At 44.7% G+C, this 24,780-nt stretch overlaps 1 protein-coding gene across 2 annotated transcripts in view; it reads left to right on the top strand.

Moving 5' to 3' along the window:
• Nucleotides 1–24,780, top strand: part of Ptprg (protein tyrosine phosphatase, receptor type, G) — a 683,481-nt gene that overhangs the window by 388,043 nt on the left and 270,658 nt on the right. For both annotated transcript variants that reach the window (XM_087584907.1, NM_134356.2), the window contains 1 exon segment: nt 9,348–9,496. In XM_087584907.1, coding sequence (XP_087441033.1) covers nt 9,348–9,496 — 149 coding nt within the window.

The following is a 24,780-nucleotide window of genomic DNA, read 5'->3' as shown; positions in this document are numbered from 1 at the left end:
AAAGCGACAAAAAAATGCTCAATGCCATGCATCTGAGCCCTCTGGACACAGCTCAGAAGGCTAGCAGCCACACAGGGTCAGTGGCTACCATACTGAGTGCTGCAGAGAGGGAGAATGAAGATATCCCATTGTCTTGGACATCATACTTTGTTCAGATTGTGCAAGCGTCCGAGAGGCATGAACGACCTTAGCGCTTTATGTATCAGTCCCATAGCTCACACCCTCGCCCTTCTTCCTGACAGCCTTGTCATCTGGGGGTTGGTGAATGCAGAACCATCTTTTCAGCACTTGAAGTTTCCTGGCTGATTGCTCCAGTGCAGCTAAGGGTTTCTGAGGTGTTCACAGATGTCACAGAGACTGTGTGCTTCACCCTCATCTCTGATCTCCCTGGAAGCTCTGGGGTCTGCCTTGTGTCACTGTGTACTATAACCAAGGATTAAGTTCCTATCTAAAGAGATTTCTATCATCATCATGTATATATGAAGCATGCACACACACACACACACAGACACACACACATACACACACACCACACATACACACACACCACACATACACACACACCACATACACACACATACACACACATACACCAAACATACACACCACACACACATATACACCAAACATACACCACACATACACACACACACACACACACACACACATACACCATACATACCACACGCACACACACACACACACACACACATACACCAAACATACACACCACACACACATATACACCAAACATACACCACACACACACACATACACCAAACACACACACACACATATACACCAAACATACACCACACACACACACATACACCAAACATATACACCACACACACATATACACCAAACATACATACCACACACACATATACACCAAACATACACCACACACACACACACACACACACACACACACACACACATACACACACACACACACACACATACACACACCTAATAATGAGTCCATTAAAATAAATGCTCTTATTTCTCTCCATCTCGATGAGTCCTTTGCAACCAAACATGTCACCTTTACATGTCCCTCATACAGGACCCTGATGTCCTGAGGCTCTATTTGCCTAAAATGAAATTATCACCTGCCTTGGCCCCATGCGTGTCAGTGGACCTCAGACTTGTGTTTTATTTAAACCTCCCTGTTTACGTCGGCAGCTTTAGGGACCCATTCTCTTTCTGCAGACCAGCATCTGTCTGAATCTGCTCTCTGCTCTGATCTGGCCTGACTCTGTCACATAGCTGTTTGTCGTACACGTCGTACAGTGATTCTCTCTCTCATAAGGCCCTGAGTACAGACCACTTTCTGCCCTTCGGAGGTTACTCTTCTGGTCCTGTGATGAAGCCATAAACCAGCCAGCTTACGGAATGAAGAGCTTATTTGGGTGGATGGTTCCAGAAGGATTCCATCGTGACAGCAGGCAGGCATGGTGCAGGGAGCTGAGAGCTCACATCCTCCTCTTGTGCGAGCATGAAGCAGAGGGCGAAGTAGAAGTTAGGGGAAGCTATGGATTTTCACATCCTGCCCTCAGTGATGTACTTCCTCCTGTGATGCCACGCTGCCTCCCCAAACAGTGCCACCCACCACTGTTTAAATGCCTGAGCCTGTGGAGAACAGCTCTCATCTAGACTGCCACAGGGGCCATGTAGCAGGCAACCCTCGCCTGGTGGCCCACTAACGTTACTTATGATATCAGTGCACTGCTTGTGTGTGTGTGTGTGTGTGTGTGTGTGTGTGTGTGTGTGTGTGTGTGTGATAGGGGAAGAAGTCGATGGGGGCTATGTGGCCCAGCACGAGTATACATAGAGCTCAGAGGACAAATTTTGGGTATTAGTTCGCTCTCTGTTTTTTTTAACAAGCTGGACCATGTCACATGCCCCAGCAGTGTTGTTTCCAGATGAATTTCTATCTCTTCTCTCCACTTCCAACTCAAGTTATAGGCTCACCATTATGGTCCACTCCTAGGCCGTGGTCAAGTTTTGTATATCAAACGTAGGTGCCCTTTGGGAAACCGTGAAGTCCCCTGAATAGAGTGGGTGAGCGCTTTGTCATGCTTGCTGTAACCAGAGATTGGAGTGAGTACCACTTCAGTGCCCCCTTCTAGAAGCCAGCCAGAGGCAGCACACCAGGCTCCCTGCTACAGTTTTCTGCTTGACTTGCAATGCTTGACAGCCGTCGGCAGAGATAACACGTTTCAGTGACAGCTTTCAGCTTGGCATCACCAGCGAAAGGTTTCAGACGCGTGCAGGGTTCATTCTGTGTAAGTTGATTCATGACCTTGGCCTTCTAGAAGCTGATTATCAAGCCCTGTCAGTCTGCTGACTTCCTCAAGCAATGTGCTACCTGTTGCCTCAGAGCAAGCTCCTGATTTTGGAGCACAGCCAGTAGCACCTGGCTACATCTGTCTGCCCTGCAGAAGTGAGGCGTTAGAGAAGCAGGACTCACCCCCCTCTACTGCTCAGACTCTCCGTGTGACTCTGAAACTCGCTGGGGACTATCTGGTAGCCTACAAATTCACTAAGATGTCAAAGTGACAGAGAATAAACATGCAGTCATTTTCGTGAGCTCTTAAAAGTTTCGGCATGTAGCGTTAACAGGAACTTTGGCACCGAAACCAACTTTTAGTCTTTTAACAAGGTAAAGTTAGGTTCTTTGAAATCTGTTGATGTTGACATTAACTCCACAGACTTACGAGTATGTGGGGGAAATGTGTGCCCAGTGAGGGGTCTGTTCGGATCATCTCAATTTATCTAATTCACATGAATTCAGTACATGTCAGATGAGAGGCCTCCATAGCTTCTTAGCACGAGATACCAATTTCCACTGAATCATACTGAGACATAACCTGGGGCATTCAAGTTACTTGAGGAATTTTTTTAGTACATGTTGTGAGTTTCGAGACATTATTTTGGGGGGATGTAAGGAAAGTATGCATTTTAATTTTCCCTGTTTCTTAAAACTAGATGTACATCTATAGTTATCAGAAAAACTTATAAGCCGTGTGGTCTGACTTTGCTGTTACCATATCTGTTTTTTGTACCTGCATAATGAAAACAGTCTTTCCTTCCTTAAATCATTAATATTTTTCCTCATTTATTATTTTTTGTGATGTAAGGGATGCAATCCTGGTATTTTCGCATTACTAGGTGGGCTCTCTCCCACTGAGTTATATTCCTAGCCTGTAAATCATTATTTTAAAGCACATTTTACCATGTCTAGAAGTATTTTTTTTCAAACCTCATATTTCCAGAAAGTAAATCTAAGGAGTATTCTCCTTCCATAGACTTTGAGGTCACTTATCTGTAAAATAGACTGTCTCTGGATATTGAAATATGAATACAGGAAGTTAATATTTAAAGTGTCCTGCTATGTGGAGACAGCAGCTTCCTATAAAACAGTCTTAGTCCTTGGATCTGTGTTCGCCCCTGTGACCGCCATATATATGTCTTCTCCACTGTAGTCATGTGATGGCTGGGTTACACAGCTCACTTCGAGCCAGTTGTCTAACATCTGTGTAAGACTGACAGTGCCTCTGCGTCTCTCCCAGGAGCTATGGATGTCTGAGTTACAGTTCTGCCACACCATCCAAAGTAATTCCCTTCTCTTGGTTTCCACGGGACGAAAGCACATCGCTCCCATCAGCCCTGCTTCGGTGTAGCATTAATGCCTAGCACAGTGATTGGTTTTAAAGCTTCCATGAGGTTTCTGAAACATACTAGTAGGTCTTGTCCTCCCGTGATTTCTTAACAATGGGAGGACTTTTTTTTTTTTTTTTTTTTTTTGGTTCTTTTTTTCGGAGCCGGGGACCGAACCCAGGGCCTTGAGCTTCCTAGGCAAGCACTCTACCACTGAGCTAAATCCCCAACCCCGGGAGGACTTTTGTACTGTTTGGAGCCACTCCCTTTTCAGTACTGCACATGGCAAACGGGGACACACAGCAAACGCATTTGCCGTAGAGGATACTTCTCCCGTTTTCCCCACTGTGTTTGATTTACTGGGTTTGCCTGCAGATGTTCCCTCCCGCGTCTGAAAATACCATTACACCTATTGCCTTTGTCTTCAAGAAATGGCTGTCAGGGTCGGGCGAGCTGCCTCAATAGTTGAAACCACCCTTTGCAGGGGGCCCAGGTTTGCTTCCCAGAACCGTGGTGGCAACTCAAGAACATCTGTACTCCAGGGAATCCCACGTCCCTTTCTGGTTCCAGCAGGCACCAACATAGTGCTCATGCCTTCTTGGGGCAAGCGCTCATGCACTTAAAATAACAGTAAATCGTTTTTAAAAGTCGTTTTATGCGAGGAGAGATCCGGGTGGCCGTGAACACATTTGTTGATGCACCTTTCACATCAGCCAGTGACAAGGGGCAGAGGCCGTCCTGCTCACTTGTGTTTTCCTACCATAGCTCCTTTAATCGTAGAGCCTCATAGTAAGGATTTTAGACTTCAGAGCACATGAATGGCAGGCTTGCTGGATTCACATCCACAGCTCTCCCTGACTGACCGGATGATGCCCAGGAGGTTGCAGCTCCCTGCAGGGCTCCCAGAATTCCCCATCACACTAGTGTCTGACACTGAGATATGCTATCTGTTCAGTGCACACTGCACCTTAGACATTGACTCCACATAGTCCTGAAGAGGCACATGCTTGCCCTGGTCGGAGGGAGGCCTTAACCTTAGCATTCAGAGCAAGGCTCTGGGGGAACTGCTGGTGCAAAGCTGGGCCTTGAATTCCAGGTTGTCCAAAGCATCAAATGTGAAGCCCTTGTATGGCCAAGTCTTCCCGTACTGTGTTCTGATTGCTTCATAATCCACGTTAGCATTTGATCCACATGAGGAGAAAGCAGAGAAGGGTCACTCCCATGTGTATTCTTTCCAGCCCCACCTGTCCCACTGTCTTTGTGGAATCAGACCATATTACTACATATGACTACGAGAGTGGCTTACACATTTCTCACAGCTATGGAGACTAGAAGTCAATCTTCGGGCATCTGCAGAGTCCATTACCAGCTGGTAATTTCTGGCTCCTAGAAGGTCTCTTCTCACTGTGTCCTACCACAGGTAAAGAGGGTCAAGGGTCCCTCTCCGGCTCACTTCTCAGGGCACACATTCTATGCACGGAAACTCCAATATTATGATCTCAGCACCTCCGGAGGCCTCAGCATCTAGTGAAGAAGAGTGGGAATTGGGATTTTAATTCCCAGTTTTCTGCCCTCACATTTTAAGCTATTGTCTTCCAATGTTAACTCTTCACCCCATCATGCCTGTTACTTTGTGTTGGTTTATATTTTCTTCTCAGTCTTTTCGTATTCGTTAGTTCTTTTCTTTAAGTTTGCCAATTTTATGTTGATAGAATACAGTGTTTTTTTTTTTTTCAAAGAAAATGCCGTGTTCAAATCATAAATGGAAAACCCAGGGGTTCGACACAGAATTACTGTTAAAATTAAGTCTATAATCCATGAAAATAAATCAAAGATTCCTACATTATTAAATTCTAGTTTAATACTTCCCTTTGAAGCAAAGAGTGGGATGGATAAGTAACAGGGGTTTTTCTTTTCAAAGAAAAAGAAAGCATTGAAATAATTTGTAAAAGAAAATGTCTTTTTTCAGTATGTCTTGGAGTGAACTGAAAATGATCATTCAGTCCCCAAGCTGACCATCCAGGACCCCAGGACCAGCTTAAGGAACACTTGGTTTTACATTTAAATTCTGCTAGTCCTGCAGTGACTTGAGATGCCAGGATTGCTTCCCTGGGAGAAACCTCCCCCTTCTCAGAGCCAGACTGGGAAGAGAGGGAGCTGCCATCAGGATGTTAAATAAATAAATAAATAAATAAATAAATAAATAAATAAATAAATAAATGGAAAGTTTTAAAACTATGTCATGTGTGTGTTTTGCTCTTAATTAAGCCCATGATCTGGAACATGCCAGCAAGTGCTCTATCACTGAGTCACATGCAGCCTGAGTTGAGCCCCATGTGATTATGTAGAGTCACATTTATGTGGCTACATCTTCCTCTCTGTACCTCACCTGCTCTCCAGCCGTGATCCGTGAAATGATTGACAGCAGGCACCATTGACTACGTACAGGCCAGGTTCCTAGCATTGCATATGGTGCTTTTGGAAAGTGATATCCTTTAGCCTCAAGGGCTTGACACTGTTGCTATACCCTTGTGAGCAGTAAAGGAAACTGAGGCACAGAGAATTTGGGAACTTGCTTGAGGTCACACCATTCTGTCGTATGACTTTTTGTGGTCCATGAAACTATCTTTTCTTCCCTGTTTCAAAATATTGCTGTCATCCACCATTGGCACTTATAAAAGTTGTTTCGTGGTAACTGGGGAAGCTTTGTCTTCTCTATTTCAAAATATTTCTAAACAAAATATAAGCTGTTTTTGGAAGGGTGTGTTACACCGGCATGCTGTGTGTCTGGCGAGAAATTCCATAAAATGAAAACTGAGATTAATGTTTCAGATTATACAGTTCCCTAATTATAACTTTAATTATTCATATAAAACAAGTAAAATGACCCCTGACAGAGACATAAATGATTTAGGTAGAATCAAATATTCATGAGATGATGCTGAGTCCCTGGGTGTGTCCTAAAAGATACACTCAAAATCTTTGCTTCCGTGCTTCTGAAGCAAAATCGGATCTGTCGGAATCATAGTGGGCGGATGATAACCGACAGCACTTAAGACACTGCTGGGCAGGTACCTGTGTGTTTTCGACATTGACCTGAAATGCACACAGAGGTGTTGTATAGCCTTTTAGAAGGTATTTTATAATAGCTTGACACCCATCAATTTGAGCACATGGTTTTATATGTGCTCAACTTTGTAATAATTTTGACATTATTTTTTCCATGCAGGGGCAGGCTGTCTGCCCATTTTGATATTTTTAAATGGATGAAACCTAAAAGGTGCTGGAGAAGTGTCTCGCTGGGTAGTATTTGCCTCACAAGGATGGGGAGCTGACTTTGGGTTCCCAGTACCTGTATAAAGGCCAAGTGAGATAGCTTTCTTGTAATCTGAGTGCTGGGAGACCGAGGCAAGAGGACTGAGGCTCACTGGCCTGCTAGCCTAGCCAGCCCATGAGCACCAGGTTCAGTGAGAGGATCTCTTTCTCTCTCTCAAAACAAGCTAAAGAGCTATTGAGGAAAACACCTGACATGGACCTCTGACTTCTCTACTGATTGATGCTCACAGTATACACACATGCTCGGAGGAACGCACACACACACACACACACACACACACACACACACACACAGAGTCAGTCAGAAGGAGAATAATACTTTATGATGCATAAAAATTACATTGAGTGCAAGTTACATTGTGAACGACGTAGTCTCATTTGTTCCATGGACATAGGGTCTCTGTCTGCTTCTCTCCTACCAAGTCTCCACCAGAGCTTCAATGCTCTGCCAATCCTAAAATATTTACTAATGGCCATTAAAGGAAAAGTGTGCCGACCTCCATTCTAAAGCATGCCCCAAACAGAGCAGCGCTGGCACATTGCCATGGCTTGTTTAATTGGCACAAGAAGCCCTTGCTTTTACTCCATTTTGTTCTTTAATGCACTGTCCCGGTAATTGAACATTTGCTGTGTATTTTTCAAAAGTTGGCGAACAAGTGCCTTTTGAAGGCAGTAAAGGGGGATTGATGTGATCAGGGCTCCTTCTCTCCTTGTTAATGCTTCCTTCCCATAGCAAAGCACGGAGACTAATTGCCCTGCTTCAGAAATGGGTCATTAGTCTAGTCCCTATCTTTTATGCGGACCTAATTTTCATGCGGGGTTCCTCTGAGAGGCTCTGACTGGGATCTCTTTAGGAAGAGGAGACAATGAGGACCTGAGTGCTTTCCCATCGCCAACCCAGGCTTGCGTTTGGTCCTAAGCCAATCAGTGTATTGGTTGGCAACTTCTATGTATTTAGCAGCCAATAAGAATTTGTTAAATGAATGAATGGATCAACTTTAGAGGGAACAAAAAGGAGATTGAGCCTGGAGCAGTTTAAAAGAGACACTGTTTTGTGTGCATTTAGGTAATCGCATTCCCCTCGCACAAACCAAAGATTTAAGGAAATAGAAATCCAAATGATTCTTGGATTCCTCCTGGTCCAGCGATTAGAGGAAGAGAGCTACATTTTTAGTATTGGGGGTTTGAGTTGGTCTAGGCCTTTATGTGGTGGATGCTCTCCTGTGTTGTCATGAACTGAGCATCATTTTCTTATGCGTGGAGTTACAGCAGGAGAGGAAATAGGATTATGAGCCGATATTTTCGCGAATTACTATTGACCAGGTTATGCGCTGCACTGCTGGGTATGGTAAGTAACGATGAAGATGGCTGTCCGCCGCTCTGGCTGTCTACCCACCGTTGTTGCCTTAACAGAGGACAGGCCTCCAAATGCTCTTTTTGTGCTCACTGGCCTAAGTTTCTGTTGTGGTCATTGTTGTTTTTGTTTTGTTTTGTTTTGGTCAAAGAAACATGCTTGTCACATGCAGCTTACTGTATGTTTCTCCTCTGGTTTAGACCTTGAATTCCAAAGACAGCCTCGGGAGACAGCGTTTCACGAGTGTCTTGCTTTCTGGAACCATTTCCATTTTCTTCGATATATTAAATGGCATTTCTCAGATCCCCTAGGAACTGTGATAACTGTGGTAACTCTTTGCCACGATAGAGGGTGTAACCCGATTTCTGTCTCCCTCATTCAAGGATACCAGTGACAAAGCAAAATAAAGCCCACCAGAGTCCGAATTGGGGAATCGACACATTTATTAGACTTATTTACAAAGTATGTGCTATTGGTCACTTGCAGGAGTGTGGATGGCCCACAGATGTCTTCTCCACAGCTGTACACAGTGTGTACAGTTAATCTTGACTTCACTGTGTTCTAGTGTCTCTTGAGATCAGGAAGCCATGTATTATTAGGGCTGAATGACATACAGTTAGATGGCTTAGAAGGGATAGGCTAGGATCCTGAAGTCTAGTGAGCTTCCCCTCCCTCTTCTGTGAGTGAGCCCCAGAGGCCTGCAAACCCAATCTCTGGGGTCTTTCATAAGCAGTCACAGCTGTTGTAATGAGGGTGGCCGTAAGGCTCAAAGGATAGCACTGTACAACAAGAACCAATTAGTGGTCCAGGAGCCCTCTATAGCAGCAATGCCTTCTTTAACTGAAACAGGTGATTTTTGACTCGTGAGAAAGTGATCCACACCGTGGAAATCATGATCTTGACTGAAAGAATCAAAGACCAAAAACAGAAACAACCAAACTTAAGTTTGGGTTTGAAACTCACTTCTCTTTCCTTCCTTCCCACTTGACAGTTGCCATCCTGCTGAAAGACGATTATTTTGTGAGCGGTGCTGGATTGCCTGGCAGATTCAAAGCCGAGAAGGTGGAGTTCCACTGGGGCCACAGCAACGGCTCAGCTGGCTCAGAGCATAGCGTCAATGGCCGGAGGTTTCCTGTGGAGGTGAGAGAAACTGGGGGTCCCTGGGATTCCTGTTGTTGGATGCTGTGTCCTTACCTCAGTCCTTCTGCAGGCTAAATGGACATTCCCTGCGTTCCTCTCCGGAAACCCTGTGTGGAGAGCATAGCAAAGAGCTTCCCACAAGTCTCTTCTTTGCTCAAGAGGAGAGCCATAAAGCATCCACAAGCACACTAACTTTCGCCTCCTCAGTAATGTCCGCCATTCATTCCCTTTGACACAGTCTACCTAATCCGCTTCTCAAGCCCTCTTTTCTGTGAAGGTGACATTTTATGTGATGTATAGACTTTGTTGTCACTCTTTAGAAAATGAAAAGGCTGGTGACGTGGAAAGAAGGCTCAGAATCTTCTCTGAGGTGTCAACTTCTTTGAAGGGTTTGGTTTTGGTTTTGGTCCCCGCCGGCTGTTGAGACAGAGGAAGTTACCACTGATGGCACTGTCAACTTTTCCTGGAACTAATAATGGTAACACTGCTTCATTCCTCAAGCATTTTGAGACCCTCTTTCACAGAGCCAGGCTGGTGACCAGAAGGCCATGGTACTGATAGAGTTGACAAAGGAGTCTTGTCCTCAGGCCTTCATCAACGTCACCTGGCACATCACTCGTCTTGTGAGCCTCTTTTGCTTTCTTCATGCATTTGAGTTTTGCTCTGTTGGGATACCATGTGCCGATTGGTTTGATCCCTACGTGCTAAGCGTGACAGGTTTGTGGCAGATCTCACTAGATATGCTGGTAGTGTTTGGTTGTATAAAACAGGGAGTCCCTGCGGAATGCTGGGCTGTTTTAATCTTAGGAACCAGATGGCAGAGTATTATTTTCAGCAACAAACTTTTCTCAATTTGTGTCCTACTTTGATCGTCTGATAAATATTTGGAACCCCTTTCATAATGGAAATACCTGCATTTCAGATGTCTGTGTGACTTATAGAGTATCAGGCATATTACCTAGCTCCTCCAGCCTCTTTATGACCCTTCTGTGAGAACTTGTGTAAGTTGGGAAACGCACTGATGTCTCCGTTGTGCACTCGCTTTTGAGGGTCAGTGGGACAGTGTTCGCCACCTCGACTTTTCCGCATGTACTCTCACAACACAGTAGCTTTTACCCCAGTGGTGGGCAGAAAGTACCTCTTCTGTAATCACACCCTCTACTGCGAGGGCAGTCTGCTATGCTCACACTGTGTACCACAGAGACCTGTGTCTTCTTTGAAGGTTTTGAGTTTGGAAGACTGTTTGATTGTCCCATCGCTTGAAGAGTGCCATCAGTTGCTGACTAATATCTGTGGTACTTTGGATACCCAGAGTTACCATCTGGTCAAGTTGCTTGGGTTCTTTGCCTTTGAGTGGCTTCGGATAGTAAACCTGCCCGTGTGAAGTGGATTCCTCAGGCCCAGCTGGCTCGTAGCTTGCTTTCATAAACTGTGATAACATGTTGATGTTCTTAGTGGTATATTTGGAGGTACTTAAGTTGTAGGGATTAAAGGCAATTGGATCCGATTTAACTGTAAAATATGCACATGAAAGTTGCTCACTTCTGTCTCCAATGTGTCTGTGAAACTTTAGCTTGCGTTACTAAAGTTCCTTATTTACCCTAGCTCTTCCTGGTAATCCCGTTTGAGCATCTCGGAGTCAGCTTATTTCTTTTCATATTGGATGAAAACTGTGGACACGACTGCTCCTGGGTATAGGTTCAGGAGAAAGTTTTTTGTAGACAGGAGGGAGGAAACAGCCAGAGACATCTGGAAGGGTCCTTACTGAACATGGCCTGCAGAATGAACTGGGCCATAAGAAGGGAGGGGACAGAGATTGAGAGAGGAAGTCAAAGAAGAGAGAAAGAGAAAAGGAGAGGGAACCAGGAGTCAGAGACTAGGAGTATACAGTGGATCAAGAGGGTCCTTAGCCAAATGGCAGAATTATATAGGTACCTCAGCTAGACATTTGTCCAGGGTTTCTTTGAGACCTAACATATACATACCTACATTATATTCCAAGAAAAGTTTCAGTCGATTGTGAAAAAATTGATCTGCACCTCTGGTATCATTTTTGTATGTGCCATGTATAAAGATAACTGTTATTGGAACGTTAAAGTCAGAGCCAGGGCTCTGTCAGCCCTAACAAGGTCAACTGGGCCATTCATCCTTAAAAGGCCTATTAAACCTATTTTATACAGTGTGGCCGCGTTGGGAAGGAGAACAAAGATCAAGTCCATTGTCAGGGTTCTGACATGAGGTTTACGCTCAAGTGGAGGGATGAAGACCCTCCTAGCCCTGCTTCTTGTATGGCCCCACCCATCACCACTGTCCTGGCTTGACTCCCTTGTTAGGCAACTGTGGAGAGCTGCAGGGGTGTAGAATTGCAGAGCTGTTAGAGCTGCAGGGATGGCTCAGTTGATATAGTGCACGCAGCCTGGGTTTGGCTCCTAGTACCCTTGTGAAAAAACCAGCTATGGTGGCATGCAAACCCTTGCCTTGTGCAGCCCGCTTAGCCTAACGGGTAACCTCCAAGTCCACGAGAGCCCTTGTATCGAAAATCACAGTAGTTAGTTGGTTGTCTGACCTCCACAAGTGGAGATACATATCTTACCTGCAGAGAAATCTCTTACTGGGAAATAGCCTTCCTCTCTGGCCTGCACCAGGTTCCAGCCTTTTCCTTCTCCCAGCTTGTAGTTCCTGAGCAAATTCCGGCATGAGGAGGGCATTGTTTTAGTAGTCTGATAAGGAAAGGGAAGGGTGCAGGGTCCGTTTAGAGCACCTTCACCCCTGCCATTGCAGTTAGAAAGAGGCATTGCTGAGGATGACACTGAGATCGGTGGAGTGGGACCAAGGGACCATCCCCCCCCACCCCCCGCTACCCCTCAGAAAACACCAATCATCTTTTCTGATGGTTTGGCCATTGTTACTGTTGGCAGTGGTAGGCTACTGGTTTCTAGTTGAAGGCAGGATGCTGGCAATGTGCCCGTGTATGTAATAGCCCTCTGTACAGGAAGCCACCCAGCCCACAGATGCCACTAGTGTCACATGTGTGAGCTTCTAGAGCAAAGAAAGCATGTGTTTAGTGGGATTAAGAGCCTCCATCAACCCCGTGGCACCACTGTAAACACTGAATATAGAGAACTTTGTTCCCTGCGCAGTAATGGTGGCCTCTTGTGTTGGTTACAAAAGCGATGTGCCTTATATCTTGACATGTAGCACAACTCCATAATTCCAGCAAAGGGTGCCAGGCTTCTGCCCTGCAGGCTGAATTTTAAGCGCAGGCTTGTCGCATCGGAACCTGGTCCCACTCCCTGAGGGTAAACTGCAGCAAAGCCAACCTTGTAGATTTTGCTCCTTCCCAGCAATTCTTTGAAAATACCCATGGCCTTTTAGGCACCCACAGGTTAGACCTGTCTCCATTTTCCTGGCTAAAATACAGTCATAGAGTAGATTGGATCCAGTCTGATTGTTAACTAGAAAGTCATTATACAATCCAGCAAAGTCAATGTTCTTCAAAAGTCAGCTCTTTTCTTTCTTTTTCTTTTTTCTTCATTTCTTCTCTTTGCTTTTCTTTTTGTTTCCAGCACAGTCGAACTCAGGAAAGTGAATGTGAGCATAGGGTCCCGTCAGAGGACAGACCTGCTCTCGGGTGCCCTCTGCTGCCCTGCTAACTGAAGGTTTCTTTGGGTTTTCTGCCTTACTGTGTTAGTGACACACAGGTAAAGCAAGAAGCCACTTCCCTGCCTCCAGCTGTGTGTATTCAGGAGGTGACATTGGAGGAGATCGATCGACAAGCCTTTCAGTTGTACAGATGGACTCTGAAGCAGAGGGACATTGTGCCAAGAGACAGAGGGTCTTAGAGACAGTGATGGAGGTGAAGACTAAAGGGTCAAACCTGAGACACTGTAAGAACAGAACTGTGCAAAGGTCCTGAGGTTGGTGACATTGTGTAAGGCCATGAGTGTTTTAGTATGCAAAGGGGACTTTGCATGTGTGAGGTAGTGTAGGTGTCCTTCCCAGAGTTCAAACTAGAAAGCAACAGTGCTGTTAGAATGGCTCTGTCTGGTTCCTGCTCCTGGACTTCCTGATAGGCTATTGAAGTTCTCCTAAGAATGTTACCTTCTCCTCCTCTTTTTCCCCGTTCCATTTTCCTTCCTTGGCCTGCGGTTGATCCTGTAACTGCCAGTTCCTAACACACAAACAGGAATTGAATCACGGTGCGTTTCTCCTAATAATTGAAGTTGGAGTGAATTCAAAGGAAAACCTCCAGACAGAACATCGGAGAGCTCCATTAAAGTGGAGGTTCATTGCGTGCTTGTTGTCTGAGGTAATTAAAATCGTATTCATTACAATAGGAGATTGCGGGAGTTGTTGATTCAGACTTTTTATGAGTTGAAGTCTTCAATAAGCTTAAATGATCCAAATTGATTGTCTGTGCCCTTCCCAGCTAGACTCACAGATGGTTCGCCTCAGCTTTGGTTAGAGCATCTCAGCAAGTATGGAAAAGCAAAGACTTTATTACATTCCATGTACACCTTACCTTATGTTATAGAGCGGCAATTCCTTATCTCACACTCTGGAGGCCAGATGTTTTAAAATCTCCAATCTTTTTTTAGAAAGGCGCGCGCGCACGCACACACACACACACACACACACACACACACACACACACACACACACAATCATGGAAGCTGCTCTGCCCCAAATAAAATGCCCATACTGAATGGAAAAACACATTCTGTAAATAGATTCTCATCTCTTCACATCAGGTTTCATTACCCAGTACGTTTCTGCAAAAAAAATAAATAGTAGCAAGATTCCTTCTAGGCTTGGAGAAATGTCTGAGACCATCCCGTGGTTCCCAGGCCCTGTGAATGGCTTCAGTGTTTTATTACAGAGAGTCCTGGGTCACTATAGCCCTGACCCAGCATGTTGACCATTTTTCTGTCTTCAAGACTGAATGTCTTTTGAGGCTCTTCTGAACCTTTCTTGACACAATGCTATGAACGTTCTAGGTCAGAATGAGGGACCGTCTAGGAGGCAAGACGTGGCCCATTCTGTTCTGACTTCCTTTGGAGCTCCCTTCTCCCATGTTCTGTTCGGGCCTGTATCTATCTTCTCTCCCTCTTTCCCCAACCATTCCCAGGAGAGCTCATGCCAGCCAGCCCACACAGAGACAGACCAACAGCTTCCCTTTGATGAAACACATCTGCTTCTGCCTTGGAATAGCTCTCTTTCTCTGGCAAGAAAGTATGTGGTGTGACCCCCTAGGTTCTGTCTTAGGAGATTCACATCCATCTTCCTTCTGCTAAGCCAGAGCATGGCTGACCCACGGTGTCACCCTCTCCACTTACTGCATGCACAGTGGTGTCTTCACAGCTCAAATAAGAGTCAAAACATCTGGACATGTTGTCCCACTGGGATCTTTCACCTCCATAGCTTTATAGGTATGGTCTTAATGTTAGGTTCACTCCTTTCTGCATTCCACTGAGAATAAATTTAGGCACAGGCCTGCCTTCCTGAAGATTTATGTCATATGTTAGCATAGTAAGGGATTTGAAACATCTTCCACTTTAAAAATTAAATTTCATTTATGTATGTGTGTATGTACATATGAAAATGCCACAGTGACAGCTTTCACTGTGTAACAATAAATAATAAAGGAGAAATCTGTTCAGCTGTATTTACCAAAATTTGTCTTACATTAGTGTGTGTGTGTGTGTGTGTGTGTGTGTGTGTGTGTGTGTGTGTGTGTGTGTGTTTAAGGAGCATGTGGAAGTCAGAAGGCAACTGGCAGGAGTTATTTCTCTCACCACCTAGGTTCTTAGTTTTTGGGGTTTGTTATTTGTTTGTTTGTTTGTTTTTGTTTGTTTTATTTCAGGTTGTTGGGTTGGCCAAGGCAAGTTTCTTTACCCACAGAGCCATTTCCCTGGCCCCTAACACTGTGTCTTTTTAAACTCGTATGAGAGCTACCCTTCTCCTTTATTTGTACGGCAGTATTGCCTCTTCTTTTGTAAATGCTGGCTTAACCATTCCCTCTCTTCTGATTGATAGTTAAAACGGGATCCTGTCCATATGTCCTCAGAGGACACAAGGAGTGTCTTGACATTTCTACCATCTTGAAAATTATGCCCTCACCTCGGCTTATTCAAAACTATTTGTTTAAAGTCCTTACGAACTTTGGTAGCATCTTGATTTGTCACCAGAGAGAACTTCCCTTAGGGCGTACTGAGATGTGTTCTCTTAACGATAATGCTATCTCTCACTTTCCCCCACTGTTCTGTATAAAATGAAATCCTTGTAGTCTTTCTGAAACAAACTTTCTCCACAGAGTCCAATGTCGTGCTTACCATATGTGACCTGCCTCTCTGTCAGATGTTGAAGGTACTGGATTGCTAGTTCTGTGCTTTCCTGGAATCTGTTGGTTATTTGCTCTGAAATAATGTCTGTCAAATGTCCATGGATTCCCCTGAAACTTAGATGTTGATTTTGTTACAACAAAGAGTATATTTTAAAGTCTAGTGTCTTCTGGGCTGAGCTGTCCTTTGTGCATCATATATAGGAGTCTTCTCAGTGGAACTGTTGATATGAGTTGGTACAGAGGTTTTGTGAGGAGAAACAGCCTGTCCTTGTGTGGTCAACAGCCATCCTTAGGTATGAACTAGGCTGAGGGCTGCTTGGTGGTGTGTCACCCACGTGTTGCTAATAGCTGACTCATTTTGGAACTTTTAACCAAGGAGATGACAAGCCTTGAAAAATAGCCCAGACAACTATGGAGAAGACTGGTTGGGTGATGGGTGTGGAGAAATCATGTCGTAGACAAATGTATTTAATACTGTGTGTGCTAAGACATTTCCAGGTGTTTCTTCATTTGATTCCATCTCAGGCTGTAAGGAGGCTGTAGTTCCTTGCCTGTCTTAATCTCAGAATGCCCGAACTCATGTAGCAGTGAGAGGTTTGACCCATGTTGATACTCAAGAGCAGTGGTTGCAACCTTCCTGATACTGTGACTCTTTAACACAGTTCCTCATGTTGGGGTGACCCCCAATCATGAAATTATTCTTACTGCTGCTTTATACTGCAAATTTGGTACTGTTGTGAATCATAATATAAATATCTGATATGAAGGATATCTGATAGGCTACCCTATATCCGCAGGGTTGAGACCCACAGCTTGAAACCTGCTGCCCTAGTGCCTCAGCTCAGGAGTCTGATAAATGTGGGCCAATGCTTGTTTATATTTGATTAGCAATTTCATTGCTTTTCTTTTCTTTCTTTTTTGACATTGCTTTGGGCAGTTTTTTAAAATCATCCAAGAAATACCATTAGATTATTACTGCATATAGTATAATAGGAAAGAAAAGGGCAGAGGGGCTCTAATGCTCACAGATAAGCCAGAGAGACAGTACAAATGGTACAATGTCTGTGGAGAATGTTATCATGTGTACCTAGGCTGACCACTTCTGTGTAACCCATGAGAGCTGCACCAGCTTAGAGCAAATGTCACAGGAACTGTGCACTGCTCTTCTGAGTTTTTATAACCCCCAGTAAAAGAGATAAGGAGAAACAGGTGGTTTGATTTACAGCGAACCATTTATTTTATTCAGATTATTTTATTATTATTTATCGTAAAAGCTATTACAATTTTATTTATTTTAATAATCTGTTCTATTTACCCTAATATTATTCCAACATAAAACCAACTATTAAAAGTTATGACTGAGATCTCTCACATTCTGTTTTTAATACTAAATCTTTGAAACTCAGTTCTTCTTATTCGATTTCTTTTATGGGTGGGGGGGGGGGTCACACGGCCAGAGCATGTATATAGAGGGTTGAGGACAACTGGAGAGAACCAGTCCGCTCCTTCCACCAGGTGGGCTGCTGGGCTCGAAGTCAGCTCACCAGGCTTGGCAGCAAGGTTCATTCCCCACAGAGCCATCATCTCACTGGTTCTGATTCCTATAACAGCATAGTTCTGTCTGGATAAACCACATTCATACCCCGCCTGTTCGCTAGCCACATGCAAATCATGCCTCCTATGTAGAAACATAGAGGCTTACAGGTTCTAGGCCACAGTAATGAAGCTAGGTAATGAGGGAGAGACTAATGGAAGTTATTGGAGAGGGGTTTCTGTCATGTTTCCTCTTTTAATAAGAACAAAAAGAGGTGAAAGTTGGTAAAGTAACAGATGATGTAGGAAGAACAACTTGCAGGGTCTAATTCACAGCCCGACAACTACAGATCACAGTGGGATGTCTCCTAAAGGAGTGTGCTATGGCTGCTCTAATCACTAGGGGTGAAAGCAGGTCGGTATCTGTGATCACTGGGTAAGTCCGTGTTTCGCTGTGGTAACCATTTCCATTGTCTCAGACTTCAGATGCTCACCCTCAGCTCTACACCATAAAGCATGTTGAAACAGCCACAGGTATTTACAGTTCTTCTCTTTCACTGTGGAGTTTTACCATCTTTGATACAGATACTCCTGCTGCGTGCATCACAGAATCTGTTTCTTCAGAAGCTTTCTGGTTTTCCTCTCCTTATTTTTTTTCTCTCCCTTGTAATGTTTATTCCCAGATCTCTGAGCCCCGTTCTTTTCAGAATCCCTTTCCAACCTGAAGAACTCAAATAAAGCTGGCTGGGGAGACCTTTGTGCTCTGACGGCTGAGACCTCGGGCAGCCTGGTCACATGTATTGTGAGTTCAAGTCCAAAGGATTTACTGATTCACAACTCCTCCCTCCCCTTCTATTGTGTGCTGTCAAAACTTGAGCGGAAAGGTTTCAAGCCACCTTAAATCTGAAGCCTTTAGCTAGTTCTTTCGTGCCCCTGCCTCTCAGAAGGGACGGTCAGAAAGATTTATAAGGAATAGAAAGAAGTCAAGTTTGAAAGAAGGTCTATTTGTCCTTGTTCCTTTAAATCCTTGGCTGAGAGCTTCTTAGTACTCCTGAATGGAACAGGAAGGACATTCTGAAGGCTTCCTAACTGGATTGTATGCCTGGCACTGTGTGCAGAGAAGACTGTGTTCTGGAAACTTTTATGGGGATCTGTGGACATGAGGCTAGTCGAATTCAGCAAAACTCAATTTTATGTCAGGAGGAGAAGGAGGAGGAGGAGGAAGAGGAGGAGGAGGAGGAGGAGGAGGAGGAGGAGGAGGAGGAGGAAGAAGAAGAAGAAGAAGAAGAAGAAGAAGAAGAAGAAGAAGAAGAAGAAGAAGAAGAAGAAGAAGAAGAAGAAGAAATCATATCCTCTCTCTCAAAAGTGGTTGATCCTTTCTTAAAACTCAGATTAATATGTGGAAGATAACTTCTAAACCCCAGGTCTTACCATTTGGATACAACTCTCATTTGTGACTCTCTCTATTAAAGCCGGGACACTTTACTGTAGAACAGCCAGTCTCTTAGATACACTTCTTAAGTGATCCCTCAGTATTTAGCATTTACTTGGTGGGTTAAATACCATAACTAGATGACAAACACACCATGTGTATATGCCATGCAACCTTGTCTCAAACCTTCATTATAAAAGTGAGCTTTGATCTAGTATATTTATAAAACCCTGCAAAACGTAGCCTTCTCCTAGTACGTTTGGTAAGTAATAAATGTATGCAGTGTCTACAGTAGTCCAGCACAGAAACCTGATTGGCTTTCCTTTAATCGTTCAACCAAGAACCTCCCTAAATCAGTTGCCCCTAGTGTTTGCATGTCCTGTGGTATGGGGATGAGAACCTTCTGGGGAAATGCTTCTTGGCCCTTCAGAAGGGAGCTCCTGTTTTCTGTGTGGAAGGTTTGGGTGAGCAAGTGCATTGTGTTCTTCTCCAGTTTCCAGACTTAAGTTCATTTGGAGGTTTCCCCACCTCTTGTGGGTCAAAGCCCATCTTGGGAATTTTACTTCGCTAGGTCCTAAGGTAGGGGTGGTACAGCTTGAAGTCTTGCACCCTCAGCAGAGAGGACAAAAAGGGCCATAAGTGGGGAAACAGTCATCTTCCCAAGGGAACCAACCTCCGGCCTTGTAGCACAGCCAAGATACAAAGCTGTTGATAGGTGGCTCTCCTCAGAGAAGCGGTGATGGTTTAGGAGTTGCTGGCTACACTGGAAAGTAAGAGACCTGGATGTCCTGAGCTCGGTGAGAAGTTGAGATTTCTACCTCTGGGTAGATGACTGCAAAGGTAGTAGCCAGTTCTGACTATGTTGAAAGACACCTACCTCAGGGGAGACACGGTATCGACGCTCACTTGGGTGATAAAGTTTGTATTTCTTGATATTTTTTAATAGGAAAATTTTAAGGAGAAAATCATGAAATAACTATCCAATATAGCCACTAGGTCTTTTAGGGGGAAAAAAAATCTTTAAAATGTCCGATGATATAGTATCCAGGTTTCATTGCATAGTAAATGTTATGTGCTGACGAACAGCCGAGCACAGAGAAGTGGCTATCAAACCTTACATTAATGAAAGAAGCCCCATCTTCACTGTAGATTTGAGCTGCTAGACTCGCAGTACATGGAGCTGGACCTGGCTCGTTCTGAAGCGTCTTTCCAGGGTAAGCAGCACCCAGTTTCAGATGGGTCGCTTCATTATCAAGCGTGCCACGAGTCTGTTTGGCCCTTGGGCAGCTCTCGGTGTGCAATAGAGTCCTTTCCGTGCTGTGCACACAGCCCCAACTCTGCGCTTGGGAAGCTGGCGGGCGAAGCCAAAACGTTTGGCATCTTAGACGTAGCACATCCGTTATCACAGTGTACCCCGTGCTAAGGGGACAACGTGAGTTCATGTCATCATTGTTTTAGTCTCCTCCTCACATGAACTGGCTCATCTTCAGTCCCCATTTCTTTGTGTAAAGATTGATTTGATTGATTGTCATCCTTTTCTCGTTTGCAGGAAGGCATGCCCGTGTGTGTGTGTGTGTGTGTGTGTGTGTGTGTGTGTGTGTGTGTGTGTGCTCTCGTATGTACAGTTGCATGTGGATCCTGTAGATGAACCTCGTTTTGTTTTGATAGTTGTTGAGACAATCTTACTGTGTAGTGCAGATGGCCTGGAATTCACTAAGGTAGACCAACCTCAGAGAGATCCTCCTGCCTCTGCCTCCCAAGTGTTGGATTAAAGTGGTGTGCAGCACCATTCCTAGCCAACACCTTGATTTTTGTTGTTGTTTTGTTTTGTTTTGTTTTATTGGAACGAGGTCTCTTACTGCATGCCAGTTACAGTGGGCTGTCTGGCTGTCTTTGCTCCGCTGTGCTGGGATTCAGTGGTGAGCCACCTCACTGGCTTTTTACTTCGGTTCTGGGGCTGGAACTCAAACTTTAAAGCTCCCACATCAGCGTTTTCCTGAATGAACTGTCTTCCCTGTCCCCAAAGGCCTTGTTTCAAACCCTCGAACTGCACCACATTGTCTCTTTGGCTTTCCAGCCTTCGATTACTAGTTTCCAGCTGCACTAGAGATAAATCCTAAAAACTCTCCTTGCCTTCCGAGATCGCACTGCACCTGACTCCTGTTCCTCTCCCCGTCTCAGGGTCTCTCTCTGCATTTGTTGATAGTTTTCTAAGTGTTCCCTGCCTGCTGTGTTGCTCTCTCCTTGCTGGCCTCCCTCCCCCACTCACAGCATCACATGCCCTCTCCTCTGTTGCTTTCTTCGCCGGACCCGTCACTGTCTGAAATTGCTTATTGATTTGTTTACTTGTTTATTAACATCCTCCCTCGTCTACTCTGGCTGCATCTGCACTTTGGCTGCTGCGTCTCGGTACCAGTTAAGGAACACAGTCCAATAGCAGGATAAGCAATCGCGCCTGCTAAGGAAATGACATTTTCTAGCCTCTGTGGGCAGTTGCCCTGGTCTGCAAAGCAAGAGCCTAATTCCTGAGAGTGGAAACTTTTAATTCATTCATTAAAACGATGTTTAAAGAAGCAAATCCTCCCTCCAGCCTGCCTCTTGTATGAAGGATGAGAAAGCCCCCAAATAAATTAATTATTCCTTAGTAAACACATTCATCCACTTGCCTCCTGGTGCGAGGTGGGAGACTCGTCCTGCAGCCCAGGAAATGCTCTTTTTGAAACCTGTTCTTCCAGAGCGTGGCTCTTCTATTAACCGCCATCACATCTATGCATCGAGACAGATTGTTTCAATTAGTCGGTGAGGTCCAGATTTTTGAGAGCTATTAATATGTACATGAGCAATTACTGTCACAGAATTAAAGTGGGTGCCTGCGGGAATTTTAGATTGAGATTAGCAGTTTCTTTCAGGAACTAAAGCAGAAGCCAAGAGAATGGCACCCTGCTTGTCTTTGAAGGTGCCCTCACCAGAAGGGTCAGGAAGCTTCAGTTCCCTCTGCTCAGCTCCACCTCATGTGCTTATAGTCTATGCCTTCCTATGGTTTCATTTGGCGCCAGGCCTGGCACAAAGCCCTTGGGCATGTCAAATCTCCAAAAACCTACAATCCGTTTAACCTCTAAGCTTGCACAACCCAATAGAAATAAAGTTATTAGTACTCAGAATTTACACCAAAAGGAAGCTAGCATTGTTTATGTTGTAAATGAAACTTGAGGGGATTATGGGGTCACTCGTACACTTGACAAGGGTAGGAGGATTGGGAGTTGGAGGCCATGGCAACGTGGCACAAGCTGGGGTCCTCTGCCTCCGTAAGATCAGACTGTAGGCAGGCAAGCCTGTAGGGCATTTTCCTCATTTGTGGTGGGGGAGGGCCCAGCCTATTATGGGTGGTGCCACCCCTGGACTGGCAGGTTGAGTAAGCAGGTAAACAGCATCCCTCCGTGGCATCAGTTCCTGCCTCCAGGTTCCTGCCCTGTTTGAGTTCCTGTTCTGGCTTCCTTCAGGGATGAACTGTGATACAGAATTGTAAGAGCAATAAACCCTTGACCCCAAGTTGGTCATGGTGTTTCAACATAAGAATAGTAACCCTAAGATGTCTTCATTCTCAAATTGAACAGGAAGGAAGCAGGAAAGAATGCAAAATCTGAGTGTCCTGGTTACCTTTCCCGTTGCCGTGATAAAATGTCCTTTGACAAAAGCAACTTGGGTACACATGGTTTATTGGAGATCATAGTTCCTAAGTACAGTTCATTGTCACAGGGACGACGAGGCAGCAGGAGCCAAAAAGGTGGTCAGCAAGCAGAGGGCCATGGATGCTTGTACTCAGTTCCCTTTTTTTTTTAATGGGATCCAGGATTCCAGAATAGGGAGCAGTGCCATCCACAGTGAGTTGATCTTCCCATCCTAATTAACATAGCCAAGAGGAACGGACCCAGATTCTAGATCCATCAAGTTGACCTTTGAGATTAGCTAAGGTACTGTGAGTTAAGCCATTCCCACCCCTGTTTCTCATTACTGAAAAATGAAGATAAATATTTGTGTTTGGTATTTTCTGAACCTTCATGGGCATGCTGTTCCTCTTCACTGTCCTGGGGACACTGTTTCCAGAGGTTACGCCAGTGTCACAAGAAGAGTAGGGGCTGGATTCAAACGATCAAAAGGTTGGTAGACTGTGGAACCCACATGTCTTTCTTTCCAGTAAGCCAGTTCCGGAATTATTTAGTCACAAGGGTACTGTCACTTCCACCATTTGAGACGAGGTCTCTCCCCGCTCAAAAACCAATCTACAAAGACCAAAACCAAGAGTGTAGTTACAGAGCGTTACAGCTGTATTGAGTGCCTTTGTAGAACCCACCAGAGACTGGTTCCATGGTAGACAGAGTGTAGGTTCATGGTTCTTCCTCTGTGTTCAGGCACAGTGTGGGCAGTCTGAAATAAGACACAACCTGAGAAGGAGACCCCATATTTGTTATGAGTGAGGACATGGACCCAGGATAGCAGATGTTAGCTCAATAGACACAAGGGTTTTATTTCTGATAGCGTGTGAGCTTGCCTCAGAAACTGAGCTATTTATCAGAATAGACTGTACTGGGTATCTTAACAGATTTAAAGAGATTCTCTTAAAACAAAGCAAGTTTGTCTTAGGCACATGTGATGTCTAATCTTGTCTGTCAGCTTGACACACCTGGGAAGAAAAATGGGTGGCAAACTGTCTCTATTAGAGTGGCCTATAGATATGTCCATGGGGCAGTTTCTTGATTGCTAGTTGATAGAGGAGCTCACCGTCCACTGCGGGCAGTACCCTCCCTAGGCTGATAGTCCGGGCTGTCTAAAACACGGAATAGCTAATTGTGAGCCCGGAAGTATGCCACGAAGCAGCATTCTTCCATGGTTTCCGCTTCAAGTTCCTGTCTTGGCATCCCTCAATGATGGACGGTAACCTGTAAGATAAAATAAACCCTTTCCACCACAAGTTGTTTTCTATCAGAGTGTTATTATCCCAATAGAACACAGCAAACAAAACGAGCAGCCTTACCGGGAAGAGGTCCTACAAAAACCAACCGTACTGAAGGATCTGGTTCTAGCTTGTCACGCGGTACCCAGGACAGTGACATGTTCTAGTCCTGAACCCAGCCCCTCTGGAGACAAGAATCAGGTATCACAAGGTAGAGGAGCAGAATTTTATATCTGGTGTGGAGTACAATAGTTACAGTTCATAGCAACTGAAAATTTTCAGAGTAGATTGGGATTTTGGGTAACTGCCTTGTTGATTTTGCTTGTTTACTGTTGCTATTTGCTTGTTTTATTTTTGTTGCAGTTTTTCTTTGGGAGGGTGGCGAATTACAAGCGACCGGACTATGGCTTAGGTTCTACCGCAGCCACACTCAAAACCTTTGGAACATACATTTTAAAAACGCTCCCGCCATGAGAAGTGATAAGAGAAGTGACAGTCAGGTTAGGTAGCTTGTAGTCATTCCACAGTGATGTCCATATGTCAGAATATCATGGTATATCCCACAAACGTGAGTTTTCTAAACTAAGACAGTTCCTGGACGTGGCGGTTTATCGTTGTACTGTCAAACATTCGAGAGGCAAGGCAGGACCAGGGGTTCACTCACAAGCTACAGAGCGGTGTTTCCGGGACAACTAGAGAGCTACAGAGTCTGAATTTGTCTCAAACAAACAAACAACGAATGCTAAAAGCACCTGGCATAGTAACAATTGAATTTTGACCATGTTGACTCAGAGCATTGTATATGTGTGGTTATTTAGCCATCATTCAGTTTTTTAAAGGATTCCACTGAAGTATTAATTGCCATCTGCTCTCTCCGCTTTTCAGTGGCGACAAAGCTGAGCCGAGGGAGGTCATTCTGATGGAAATCCCCATAGAACCTAAAGTAGATCTGATTCAAACCAGTTATGGAAACTAATAGTCTGCCTTTAGGGTCCCTTTTCACTGATCACAGAGCGCCTGGCTGA

This window comes from Rattus norvegicus, chromosome 15 (genome assembly GCF_021556685.1).
Source record: "Rattus norvegicus strain SHRSP/BbbUtx chromosome 15, alternate assembly SHRSP_T2T, whole genome shotgun sequence".
Lineage (NCBI taxonomy): Eukaryota > Metazoa > Chordata > Mammalia > Rodentia > Muridae > Rattus > Rattus norvegicus.
Note: the sequence above shows the minus strand (reverse complement) of the source record. Positions and strands in the feature narration are given on the sequence as shown.